The following is a 12,611-nucleotide window of genomic DNA, read 5'->3' on the forward strand; positions in this document are numbered from 1 at the left end:
GTTGGCAAGTCTGACTTAAGTAGTAGTCATTGAGCAGTCATCTGTCATAGGATTTGACTATATGTAGAAACTTCGTTTGTGGATTTCATTTTATTTTTTTCAAATATAAAGGTGCCCCTTGTCTTCTGCTTTACAGCCAGCAAAAATGAAGTATGAATCTTTTGTGATGAAGAACTGAAATTTACACTTTTTTCTGTCTCTTCTTTTTTTCTTTTTTCTTTCTTTCTTTCCCCCACCCCCCCTGCCCCTGTTCTTGGGAAATGCAGCTTCTACATGTAGGGTTTTGGGAGACAAATGAGTATGTAATCTGGTTGTTGACACTGACTCATTTTGTCTTTAGCTCATTGTCAAAAGCATGCTTTGTGGTGATCAAAACAGTTACCAGGTGATAAATATTTGTACTTGATGTATCCAGTTGACAATTAAACAGACTAGCAACTCGTGTATATATATGTGTGTGTGTTTGTGATTGTTGTTGTCTGTTAAAAAAGTAACCACCACCACCACTCAGGGAAGTTTATGGAATGAGTCTTTTTTTGTTTCATTTGATTATCATTAGGCGAAAATAGATGCGCCTTTGAATTGATCAGGTATATTTCTTCAAAATTACTGGCTGATCTCTTGGAAACAACATAGAAACCAGTGTTTTTGATGAAACTTATTGAGCTGTATGTGTATGTATGAGAAGGTTTCTTTACTACAGAGGTCCTGCTAAGCCTCATATACGTCCAGATAGTGCCCTGATGCTGTCCCCTCTTAGGAACTTTGTTCAGTATTTACTGTGTTATATATCAGTCAGTAGAAAAATTCTGACAAGAATTGAAGAAATTATTATTTTTTAGCTTTGCTTTCTCTTTTCATCTGTTCTGGCACCTGTTTCTTAGCGACAGGGAATTTTATGACAACTCCATGCAGTTACTGTAGGTTTGAAGGAGCCTGTTTATCTCACAGTGTAGTTTGCTCAGTGGATCCTCCTATCCTTTCATATAAGGACATCCTTTTTTTCCCCTCCTTTCTTTTTAAAAACAATCTTAGGAGTGCAGGCAGCCAGCAGGGTAGGAAGAGTAGGCTCTTCAGACAGGTGCTTCATTTCCCATAGCAAATAGCATCTTGACTGTAAGGCTTTTCAACATGGGAAACATAAAAGTTGCACTAATTGCTAGATACTCAAGACCCATTATGGTCTTAACAGCTAAAGTCATCGATGCTTCTTCACTCTGTCCTATGTTCCTCAAGAGTTTTGCGCCATGTGTAGATGTTTGAAGTGGAATGAAAGCTTTGAGTGGTGCCTGTAACTCTAGTTATACTAGTCTAAACTCACAGAAACCTGCTAAGGCATGTTTAACTGTCTGTGCTGTGTGAGCCATGTGGGACGTTTGTTTCTCACAGCATAAGTGATGCCCTTCTCAGAAGATTGGATTTTCAAGAGAGTTAATGAAAATTTTTAGTCATCTCTAAAGATAAAAGGCTGTATTGCCAAATGCATTGTCCAGTAGCCTGCTGTGCCCTTTTTTTCGCAGCAAATACAATAAAGAGGCAAATTTTTCAATTTTACCATCACTGTTTTCTAAATCAGCAAAATAATGCTATGCCAGGTGGCTTGTTTCATGGTTATGTAAAAATTATCTTTCTATATTGTGCTGTATCATAGCCTGAGAACATTCCTGATGCAGTTAGAGAACTATTAGTGGGGAGAGATCGGTGGTGGTAGGCTGGAAGTATTTTTTTTAAAAAAAACATTCTTAACACATTTTCCAAGCATACATGCTGAATAAATAAATACATGTGTATATGCATATATAGTCAGAAGATATGAAATACAACATCTCTGTACAGAATACAATCTCAGCAGTGATTGTCACGTTCATCAGATACTCCTGTTGAATGTTGATTTGCCCCTATAACTTAAAGGGGACTCGGGCATGATTGCATTGAGATTCACGTTCTTAGCTTCTGTGACAAGCTACAGTTCCATTAAGGAACCTGTGAACTGATACTAGCTCATTGTCTGACCCAAGTTCTCAAAGATATTAAAGTACCAATGGCAACTGGATACCTAGGGCCACTAATATTGGCACTGCAGGGTCTTGATTAATCTTTAGTATATGACTGTTTTATCTTGTACAAAATTCCCTTCTCTTTTAACTTTTATGTGCTTTGTGAAATGCTTAAGTACAACTGTACTGAGAACTGCTGAGAGAGTTTGAATCATAGCATAGTTGAAGATCAGGGCCTTTGTTGGGGCAGTGTGTTGATGGGAGGAGTTGGGCGGACCTGTCTGTGCTGGGTTGTACGGTGGGGATGTGCTTGCAGGCGTCATGGGGATGGTTTCTGGGTAAAGCTCTGCCTCACCACATTTATGGCTACCATTATACTTTGCTGGAGAGAAAAGTGCAAAGATAAATATGGGATCCCCAATGTTTAAAAAACATCTGTTAAGTACAAAAGCAGGTGTTGGGTTTTTTTTTAAATTGTGTGTATTATGTTCAATAAATTATGGATATTGATAAGAGAGTAAAATTTTATTATTACAGTGTAGTTATAAACATATCGATGCTAAATAAATTCAGTTTCATACTTTATATTGATCTACGGGGTGTTGGCAAAAAGACTTAAAAAACATTAGGACTATTTTATTAATTTACTCTTGCTAGTTTTTTGTTTTGATTTAGACTATTAAAGAGCCTGTTAAATTTACAGATTAATTGATTTTCTTTTGGCAACTAAATTGGTCTGCTTTTCAGGTTGAATAATGGAAGCATGGCTCTTATTGTTGTACAAAATACTTCTCGAACAGAGTTTATAAAACATCTGAAAAGATATGCCAGCGTAAAAAATCAGGTACTGTTAATTTCTTTCTGGTGATTATAAAAAGAACAGTTAATTGTGAAGGCAGACATGCTGCAAGAGTTAATGTTAGCATCCTCATAAGGAGACTTAGCTTCCTGTCAGAATACATTAGCCCCCTTTTTATCTGATTTTTTTTTTTTTTAAATCACTAGACTAATACCGATTAGCCTATTTCAGCCCATCTGTTGTGGTTTAAATTGTATTTGTGTTGTACCATAATTTTACGGGTGTAAAACCCCTTTCACCATAATAAAGGAAATGCACACTGTGTGTAAATTTTGTGTAGTACAGAGATCCAGAACGCAGCCTCGGGGGGCATCATGCAGCTCTGTCAGAAATAGGTAAAGTTCATAATTTCAGCAATCACTGTGTGCTGTGCTGGCAGCAGTGGATCATGACCACTGGTTTTTCGCAGGTATGCATTCCATGTAGTTAATGAATGTTTGCAGAACGGCATTTCAAAATTGTGGTCATTATTCTGTCTTTGAAGAAAGAAATGAAACATCCAAACACAGTGCCTTATTGCTGTCCTAGAGACCTGATGCGTAGCCTAAGCACACTGGTACTCATTCAAATGTTTCGGGATTATCCCTTTTACAAGAAGGCTTAGGTTTGAATTCATCAACAGTCAGGGAGTTTGGGGGAGAGGTGGATGACAATTCCATGTGACAGTACTAACAGCTGCATTTAGGAAATAGTTTACGCTTTCCAGTCAGGCTTTTGGAGGGAGGCTTTGCTTTTCTCTCTGCTTTTGTAACTAGAAATTAGACAAGTGGATGTGGACCCTCCTTTAAACTCAAGATGACCATTTACTAGAATTCTAACTAGCCTTGTTTAGGACAGGATTAGTGGTAATGATGAACAGAGCGCAGGAAAAATCCATTTGGACTTTCACATATTCTGCAAGCATGTGCCATTTTGGTCTGTGCAAAATATACCACCTCACCTGTATATTGGGCAAGTCCGATAACGGGAACGCAAATGGAAAACTACCCTTCTTTCTGAAGGACTATTTAAGATAAAAATAGCATGTTAATCTATAAATGCTAGCTGGAATATATTATGCCTCATGTGGTCAAAGCTTGAGTTAAGTGTTCCCATTTACTTAAGACAAAAAAAAGGCAAGCTTTCAAGTAATCCCGTCCGTTGCTAAGCTACCACCTGTATCTTTCATCTTCATTTAATACATGCCTGTGTTTGGTTTAGTTCAATTTTCCCTTTGTTGAGACCTACACGGTTCAAGAAGTAAAAGTACAACCAAGGCTTAAAAGTGGGCTTGATGCCAAAGAAAATACCTATTTGAATGCTGCTTCTGCAGAAGGAAATTACCCTTGGAATATAGATGGAGACTTAATGAAAGAAGCATCAGAAGTTCACGTTCGGTAAGGCTAAGTATTGTATTTATGGACTGTATACCTGTAACAGATTAGTACTGCAATCTTAAATGTATTCCACCTGTACATAATAGAGATGTCACCAAAACCGGGTGTTGTAAGTGCTGCAGGAACAGCGCTGCTGTGCGCTGTGCAGCCAGGCCCTGGTGCCTTGTGCCAAGCTGTGGGAAGGGTTGTTATGACCCATGTGGCCTTTCCATTCTGGGGCTTCATCAGCTTCCAGCTCCAGTTCTTCTCTTCTCTCTGCCTGTTAGTTTACCTTTCTGTCTTTTAAGAGGAGAACAGATGTATAGAAAGGTCTGTGACTCCTGGGAGGATCTCCTTCTGGGATAAGGATTCCTGCTTGGAAAGCAGTGTGTAAGGTTAATAAAACATTAAGTTTTCCACAATTGAACAATGACATGTTGCTTGAGAATAGTCTCTTTATCTAGGCTCTGAGAAAGAGACTATGGGTACATTGGGAAATAGGAGGATTATCAGTGGAATTAAATGGGTGGCGGCTCATTCTTCTGCAATGCATACAGGGATAGTTGAAGGCACAGGGCTCACAGTAAGAGTCTGGTAAATGTAAAATGAAAGGCAGATCATGTTATAGGATACATACTTCTAAAGATGACCCTATAGGAATTGTCAAAATGTAATTCACCTGATTGTATTCCATATAGCAGTTCATACATATTTGTTCTCCCCCCCCCAACCTCAAAAAGTGGCACACCCATTGCAAGAGTTAAATAAACTGATGAAGTTTTACTTCCTCACTTCACAGGGTGCATCCTCAACTTATTGATCTCTATGGAGTGAACACTGATGACCTGGAGAGTTCCCAGGCAACATGCAATTGCATATAGAAGGGACATGCTGCAAATTCTGTATTAAAGAACCCTTTTCTCACCTCTATGGACAGCTTTCACAGCCCAGTCTTTTACTCACTGAATCCAGCTGTAGCAGAAGCTTAACTGGGATGTTTGTGATATTTCTGGGCTTAATTTTTTATTAAATTACATATTTTTATCAGGTTGTATTTGACTGTAAAGAAACTGTTAGGCTTAACAAGAAAAAATGAAAATTGTTTATGTTGCTGTCTTACAAATTCGGGGGTTTAGAAGTGTCCATCAGAATAGAAGAATATATGTATTTTTTTTTCTTTAAAATTATTCTAGCATTTGCAATATATAGTATGAGATACTTTTAAGTCTGCGGCTGCTATCCATGTCAGGTAACTCAGGTCAAATAGAGCTGGTGAGTGGAGGTATGGTACCAAAACATAGATCTATTTTTTTAATCCAAATACTTCCATTTCTAATTAGCATTTTAAATGTTGCCTTAATGTATGGGCTTTCAAATTGTTGCTAGTCAAATGGTAATACAAAACAATATGCTGATCTTACACAGCTTTTCTTTGTAGGAATGTAATTTAAAGACTACTCTTTGTACAAAGTAAGTATTTTAAAATATTTTATCTATCCTAGAACTGAAATGATATTCAGCATAGTTTTTCTTGTTGCTGAGAATAAAGTTATGATAAATAACTTGACTTAAATTTTTGTAACTTCCTCATAGAGCACAAACATAATTTTTATGAGTGTTTTGATTCCCCCCCCCTACTTTATTAAATATTTAAAACCATTATTTGACAGTAAATTAAGACTATGTTCTTTCTGGGAACTGGCTTTCTCTGAGGTGATGAAAAGCAGCAGACTGACAAGTTTGTCCAGATACAGGACCATGGGGGTAATGAAAATTTTCCTGGTCACTTGTCTAGGAATTGTTCAGAAGGTGGCTGACAAATAATGGTATGAAAGCTGCTTTGTCTCGTGGCTAGAATGAGTTGCTTGCTTTCTTTAGCGAGCAGTCAAGTATAATGTGAAATCCAGTCCTTTTAAGATTTTGTCAAATCAAGGACCTAAGCCTTTACATGGGATCAAGAACTGCTATATTTTATTTGATCTCAAGTACTACTTGTGAAAAATTCTTACCTGTGATAAATACGCAAGAGAAAGTAGTACTGAAGATGATTATTTGTCTCCTAAGAACAAGTCGTTACTTTTTGGAGATCTCATGCAGTTTCTGAGGACAAACCTGGCCGGTAGTAAAGGCCAAATTCACAATCAAATTGCCTCTTTCATAGGCCATTATAGAAACCTTAGAGCTAGTCCTGCTCTTTGCACCGAAACTGGTGGCTGCAGAGTAGGATGAGAGACACAGCTGCCTCCAGGCTGGACGGGGCCCTGGCGGGGCTCCAGCCCAAGCTCCTGCTCCGAGTGGGGTCTGTCTGCAAGGTCACATCTGGTCGCTCAGAGCTTCACCCAGTCCAGCCCGGAAAACTGCAAGGATGGAGATGACGTGGGCTCTCTGCACCCCCTGCTCCGACACTGGGCTGTCCTCATGAGGAAAACTGGTTTCCTCGTGTCTGGCTGGAACCTCATTTCGTACCGTTGTCTGAGTCACAGTGAGTAGTCTCCAGCTAAACTACTGTAACTGACAGTAAATCACATCAGATATTTTTTAACATTAAGACAATTCAAACTAAACTTCCTAAAGCTGTCCCAGAAGGAAACTTCAGCTACATTTAGATTTAACTATTATTACGTAACTGAAAATTAACAGAATAGAACTTGCAGAAGAAACGGCATTCATGTGCTTAACTTGGGGTTCTTTTTAATAAAATGAAATTGAGTGATACTTTATAACTTTGCCACCATCAGAACATTGTACATTCATTTTTTGTCAATAATGAAATCTGAATAGGAAGTATACAATATCCAGGCCAACATTATCATATGTACTGACTTACATAAACTATTTCAAAGATAAAAAAAATGCTTTAGTTTCACTTTTTTGCATTGTTTGAACTAAAAAGAATATTAATGCTTCTTCCAGTATTTGAGGCACGTTTTTCACAATATGCTGTAACATCAGAGATATTTTGGTTAAAGTGCAAAAATTCACTAAAGCCCTTTGGAAGATAAGCATTTTGTGTATATTTTCATAGACTTGCAAGAAAATATTTCATTCTTCACATACTTTTATTTTTCCAAATATATGCATATTCATTTGTCCTTACACTGCAGAAGATTTTAGAGAGAAAATTTGCTTTAGTGATCCATGTCTTTGGCATAAAATGAAGTGAAAGGGAATTAAGAAGTGGTCCCCCACCACCTTTAGAATCTGTGGACAAAGTGGCTTTTATGGCACCAAATACTATTAGCCAAAATGCTTGTTGAAGGCACTCTGTATCGCTTTTGAGTCTCGGGCTAATTCCCATATGATGGTGCAGCTTCAAAACATACATATGTATTACATTCATTTCTCCTTGCAGTTCAGAAAGACATCAAAGGCACGGCAGGAAAGGCCATATCGCACGCTGCTGTTGCAATAAATTCAGTTATCGAAGAAGTTGTACATTCTCCAGTTGTACCGGGGAGCAAATGAACTTTTTTTCCCTGGATTGTACTATTTCACCAAAGCTAGGTGGCAGTGCAAACTTACCTAGCTGAAGAAACTTCCCGTAGTAGCAGAGCAGTGGTTTGAACCATGTTTCTATTCAGTCACTTGCCTTTCTGCTGAGTGGCTTCTGAGGATGCCTGCTGGGATGGCATTTAGCTGACAGCTTCACAAGAACCCAAGCTAGCTCTCCAAGTGACATCCTTCTTAACTGCCTTCAGGCAAAGGGTGGCACAGCTAAAGATAAAATTTGGCCCAATAAGGTTGGCAGTTGGAGTCTTTTGGGTATGTGTTTCTCTGTTTTGTCATCATGTGAAGTCATCTTTTTTTTTTTTTCTGAGGTCCTGGAAGAATGGCAGTACTAGATACTACTACACTAAGTACTATAGAAAAATCTTCAAATAAATAAAAATAAATACTTGCTTTAAAAAACCCCCACATAGAAATATTTCATTGGCGAGGTCCAAAATATCATGGTAACAGTATCTGAGGAAAGGATGAAACAAGTAATTCTGTTGTGCTTGGAAGAACCAAGTACCATGTTAAAGATGACTACAAATTAGGATCTTCAATACATTACTCTTTCTACAGCTGGGAGAGGATTCTGTGCTGCACCTCCAGGCTGCCCCACAGAATTCCCTGCTCTGAATCCACCTTTGACCTTCCTGGTTCTGGCTTGCCTGGGTGTCTAAGTCTCTGCAGTGTTGTGGCTGTGCCTGTGAAGCCAAAGCTTATGAGGTTACTTTCAGAAGCTCAAGAGAGCCTCCGATAGCTGTTTTCAACATCCGTGTGCTCTACTTACAGTCCTTCTATTGGTTTAACCTAATTTACCCTTGTAAAACTGACGAAGCAAGATGAGGGAGGATTTCTTCTTGAATGTCTAATCAAAAGATTATTGAAACTTGAATAGAGTAACTCATGCTAATGGTGTTTGAGATCTTATTTTCCAGGACTGGCTAAACATTATTACTTCCTAGAAATCCTTCTTTCTGGTAAGTTGTCTTCTCTTTTATCTTTAGTGTTCTTCTGTCTATTTGAAACTAGATATGTATATGGCATTGCAAATATTACTGTGAGACTTCAAAACAAACTGTTTTACCATTTTCATATTAGAAAAACAACAGAACTCTAAGGCATAATCCTCCATACAGTTCAAGGAAATGAAAGTGTTTTTTGTAAGTGAGTGAGCTCAAGACCAGTTTTGTTGTCACTGATGTTTCTCCTGTGAATTAACCCGAATCTTAAATTCTTCACTTTAGAAATCAAACATTTATTTGTCATCTTAGTTATCTTTGTTCCCACTTGTAAAACTCCAGCTGTCTCTTCTGTTCTTGTCTTGAGGGACTGGTTTGTATTGTCTTTTGAAAAAGCCGATCTGAAATAGATGATTTTGGAATCTGTTGTCAGCAAATCTTTGTTGCCAAATCTAAACCATAGAAGTTAACTAAAATAAAACACATATATATGGTGTTCACGAGTGATGGTATTTGCCATTGCTTTATCATACCAAGTAATCAAGTATTACTCATCTATCAAAAAAGAGTCTGCTTTTTCAGAGGCTAATACTCTCCTGCAGGGAGTAAGGACATGTGGGCTTGTGAACTCTTTAACAGTCCACAAAATCCATTATTTTTCTAAAAAGTGAAATGGTAATACAAATTTCCTATCAAATATGTTTCATTTCTACACTTCCCTGGGAAAAAATGGTAGATGGATAGAGTCTGCACGTAGGTAAAGAAATTAACCATTTCTTACTTGCTTGTCAGAGAAGCTGCATCCTTCATAGTTTTCTTTTTTACTTATGCACAGGATTTTTTTAGCATTAATGTTGCAGTTTAAAATCTTAAACACTTTATTCTGGGATGAAACCATGTTGCAGACTTATTAGTCATCATGTGTCAAGTGACAGCATCATCCCACAAAAATGATCCATTTGATACCATTGAATTATATAAATCATTTGCAAGCACGCAATGCCATATAAAACGTGGGAAGGGGTTTGTGGTGTTGAGTAACAGAAGATGTAGAATATGCAGAAGATAAAAAGGAGGAAAATCAGGAAGTATTTTGAAAGAACACAACTTACAGGAGGAATTCTGTTTCTTTAGAAAGGATAGATCATAATAAGATATTATTTATCCTTTAACCTACATTAAAAGAGCCAAAGATCCACCAACACTGTGAATTCCTGAGTTGAGAACAACTGAGAAATACTGAAAACCTACCTTCCATAATAGGAATGAAAGAAGCAAAAACAAGGTAACACCAACTATTAAACCTATTCCAATAATTAGTACAGTAACATGGTACTTCGGCTTTTGGTGGTGCACTCCTTCCAAATAGACCTGGAAAGCAGAAAACAAGCTCAGTGCTAACAGATTATTTTTTTTCCCCTAAAAGACACTAAAACAAACTAGGAAAATTAATTACATTCTTATGTAATTACACAGGCAATAAATATAGCATTATAGAAATGGACAGAATTCCAGTTTTAATTGCTGTGCATTTTTCTACTTTATCACAAATTCATTACAAGAATTCTTACGTATGCAACTTGCTTGTCCTTGTGGAGTTCAATAACTTTTGCATTTTTTTCTGGTGAGGCTGTTGCTTTTACCTCAAATTTCAATGCTGATGCATCATCCTTAAAAAAAAATTAAAAATTTTTAAATCCCGTCTTCTAAAGAATAACTTCAACACATTAATTCCTACCCAGCAAAAATGGTAATGCAGCTGCTCACAAAACCAGAATCTCACAAAGATGCAATGCTGCCTTTTTCTGATCACAAAACAAATTAGTACCAGAAGCTGGAATGAAGCCCAGCTGGATTTTACCTAAGTCCACATCCACGCTGCTTTTCTTAGAGAAGTACAATTAGGAGTTGAAATTAAATCCTAATTCTACATAACCCAGCCAGAAGAGGCAAAGCAATACATACTATAAAGTGATAATTTAAGATACGTATTTTTCAGTGGTTTTCATTTTTCATGTATCACCTTGAGACTTAGCATTGAAAACATAAAATAACACCTAAAAGATTTGGATTTAATCATACTGTTTGCAAAAATAATATTAATACCTAGAATTTATATGCAGAGAATACTAGAAATATGCCCCTCAAGTATGAAAAATGCGTGTGTTACCATTTCTAAAAGTGAAGGAGTAGCCTCCAGTTGCAGCTGAATGGTTGCTTCTTTTCCACTTTCCATGTTTCCAAGCTTGCAATATATTTGTAAGCAAAGGCTATCATTTTTCATGCAGTACTATAAAAGGGAGGGAAAGATTAAAACTTATCAACTTTATCGTCTTATCTTTAAAGACACTTGGGAACTGAGTAACAGAAAAAGATCCATGTTTGTTCTTGAAAAGTCAGGATGGAACTAGGTTGTCCTCCATCACTGTCAATCCATAGGTGCTAAAGGAACAGTACAAGGGACTAACCTAATTGTTATAGAAGACAACAGGTCATTTTTCTTAAAAATTCAAAATTTTTTAGACTGAAAAGTAACAATTGTCATAATTCGGCTGTATTTTCTTTTCCGCTGCTAATTCAAATTAGCTATTATCAAAAATGATAAATGACTATATGATATCCAGTATAAACAGCATGATTGCCTGATCCTTACGCTCTACACTGACAGCTAGCACCGTTTCACTCAGCTGTGGAGAAGACAAAAAAGCAAGCCTGCACGTGATTATATTTTTTGTCCAAGACTGCAATGCCCAAGTTCTGATCTGATATTCCACTGCAGGCTGTCTCAATCATTAGCTGATGCTCCTTGTAACATGCTTATTTAAAGTCTCAAGTTGACTTATTTAAAAATGTCCAGCTTCTCTTAAGATTAAACAAGACTGTACTTTATCAAACACTAGTTTCAGGACACAGATTTCTGTAAGAACAAACCCCCTAAAATGTGACACTCTGGTAGCAGTTCTGGTTTGGACTACATAGTCAAGTGTCTGATCTCAAGCAGGGTCCATAAGCAGGTACAGAAGGACGAGCCTGAACAAGCCAGGCACGTATGATACTCTCCCAGCCCCCCCCAATATTTTTAATAAGAACTTCCTGAGCCAAAAAGTATTTCCATATATTATGTAATTCTTAGTGATTTTCAGTCTCATTAACTTGTGTAGTCTCCCTTCCCTTATTTTTAGCATTCACAACATCCTTCAGCAAGAAGTTTCCCCCTGAGTATTACTTTCGTTATTTTTCTCAACCTGGTTCCTATTAGTTACATTTGATGGCACTTCTTTATGTGGGAAAGGCAATGAATATTTGATCTGCCCACTTCACGTAATTAAAATTAAGACTTTCTCCCCGCATGCATCATTTTTGATTTGTTACTGCATTTCATCGGCCATTCTGTTTGCCCACTCATTCAGTTACACAGCCCTTCGGCTGTTCTTCGTAGGTAACTGTCAACCCCACTGACTTCAGTGACGTGCCATTAATCACCTTTCTCATCTGACTTCCCACCTCTGTCACTGAAGTCACTTATGACTATGATGAACTTATCACAGGTCCCACCACAAATGCTCTGGTGACCTCATTAGATAAGATATACTGTTGTCTTAAGGCTCATTCATATAGTCATTTATTTCCCACTGATGCCAAATGACAGACCTTACCATTTGTCTCTTAGCAGGCTTTGAAAAGAAAGTGACAACATCCTTTAATATGTTTTCATTTTTTTCTGCTGCACTACAGTTTCTGGGGTATTTATTATAGGAACACTGTCCAACTGTTGTCTGGAAATAAAAATAACATCATCACTGTTAGAATTTAAACATCAGATAATAATCACAATACAGATTTCTGAAAGGCAAGAAGCTCAAAAGAAATGTAAATTTTACTTTCAGAATTCTAAAACACATAGGGCTGAAGATCATTCTGTTCTTGTTCACTCTGCTTCGCTGTAGCT

General features: G+C 37.3%; 2 protein-coding genes across 5 annotated transcripts in view; one reads left to right on the plus strand and one right to left on the minus strand.

Moving 5' to 3' along the window:
* Positions 1-5,873, plus strand: part of CERKL (ceramide kinase like) — a 57,925-nt gene extending 52,052 nt beyond the window's left edge. For 2 of the 4 annotated variants that reach the window (XM_055811536.1, XM_055811535.1), the window contains 3 exons: positions 2,745-2,841; positions 4,057-4,232; positions 5,011-5,873. In XM_055811536.1, coding sequence (XP_055667511.1) covers positions 2,745-2,841; positions 4,057-4,232; positions 5,011-5,092 — 355 coding nt within the window. In that variant the 3' untranslated portion in view covers positions 5,093-5,873. Of the gene's footprint in view, positions 1-266; positions 4,233-5,010 lie in introns of those variants that run through there. The other 2 variants (XR_008748314.1, XM_055811537.1) reach the window with 2 other exon arrangements.
* Positions 5,874-6,876: 1,003 nt separating this feature from the next.
* Positions 6,877-12,611, minus strand: part of ITGA4 (integrin subunit alpha 4) — a 40,147-nt gene continuing 34,412 nt past the window's right edge. The window contains exons 24-28 of the mRNA XM_055811534.1: positions 12,319-12,438; positions 10,833-10,952; positions 10,234-10,332; positions 9,914-10,033; positions 6,877-9,063 (exon numbers count right to left, since the gene is read on the minus strand). Of these exons, the coding sequence (XP_055667509.1) occupies positions 8,971-9,063; positions 9,914-10,033; positions 10,234-10,332; positions 10,833-10,952; positions 12,319-12,438 (552 nt within the window). The 3' untranslated portion in view covers positions 6,877-8,970. The remainder of the gene's footprint in view (positions 9,064-9,913; positions 10,034-10,233; positions 10,333-10,832; positions 10,953-12,318; positions 12,439-12,611) is intronic.

This window comes from Falco peregrinus, chromosome 8, assembly GCF_023634155.1.
Source record: "Falco peregrinus isolate bFalPer1 chromosome 8, bFalPer1.pri, whole genome shotgun sequence".
NCBI lineage: Eukaryota > Metazoa > Chordata > Aves > Falconiformes > Falconidae > Falco > Falco peregrinus.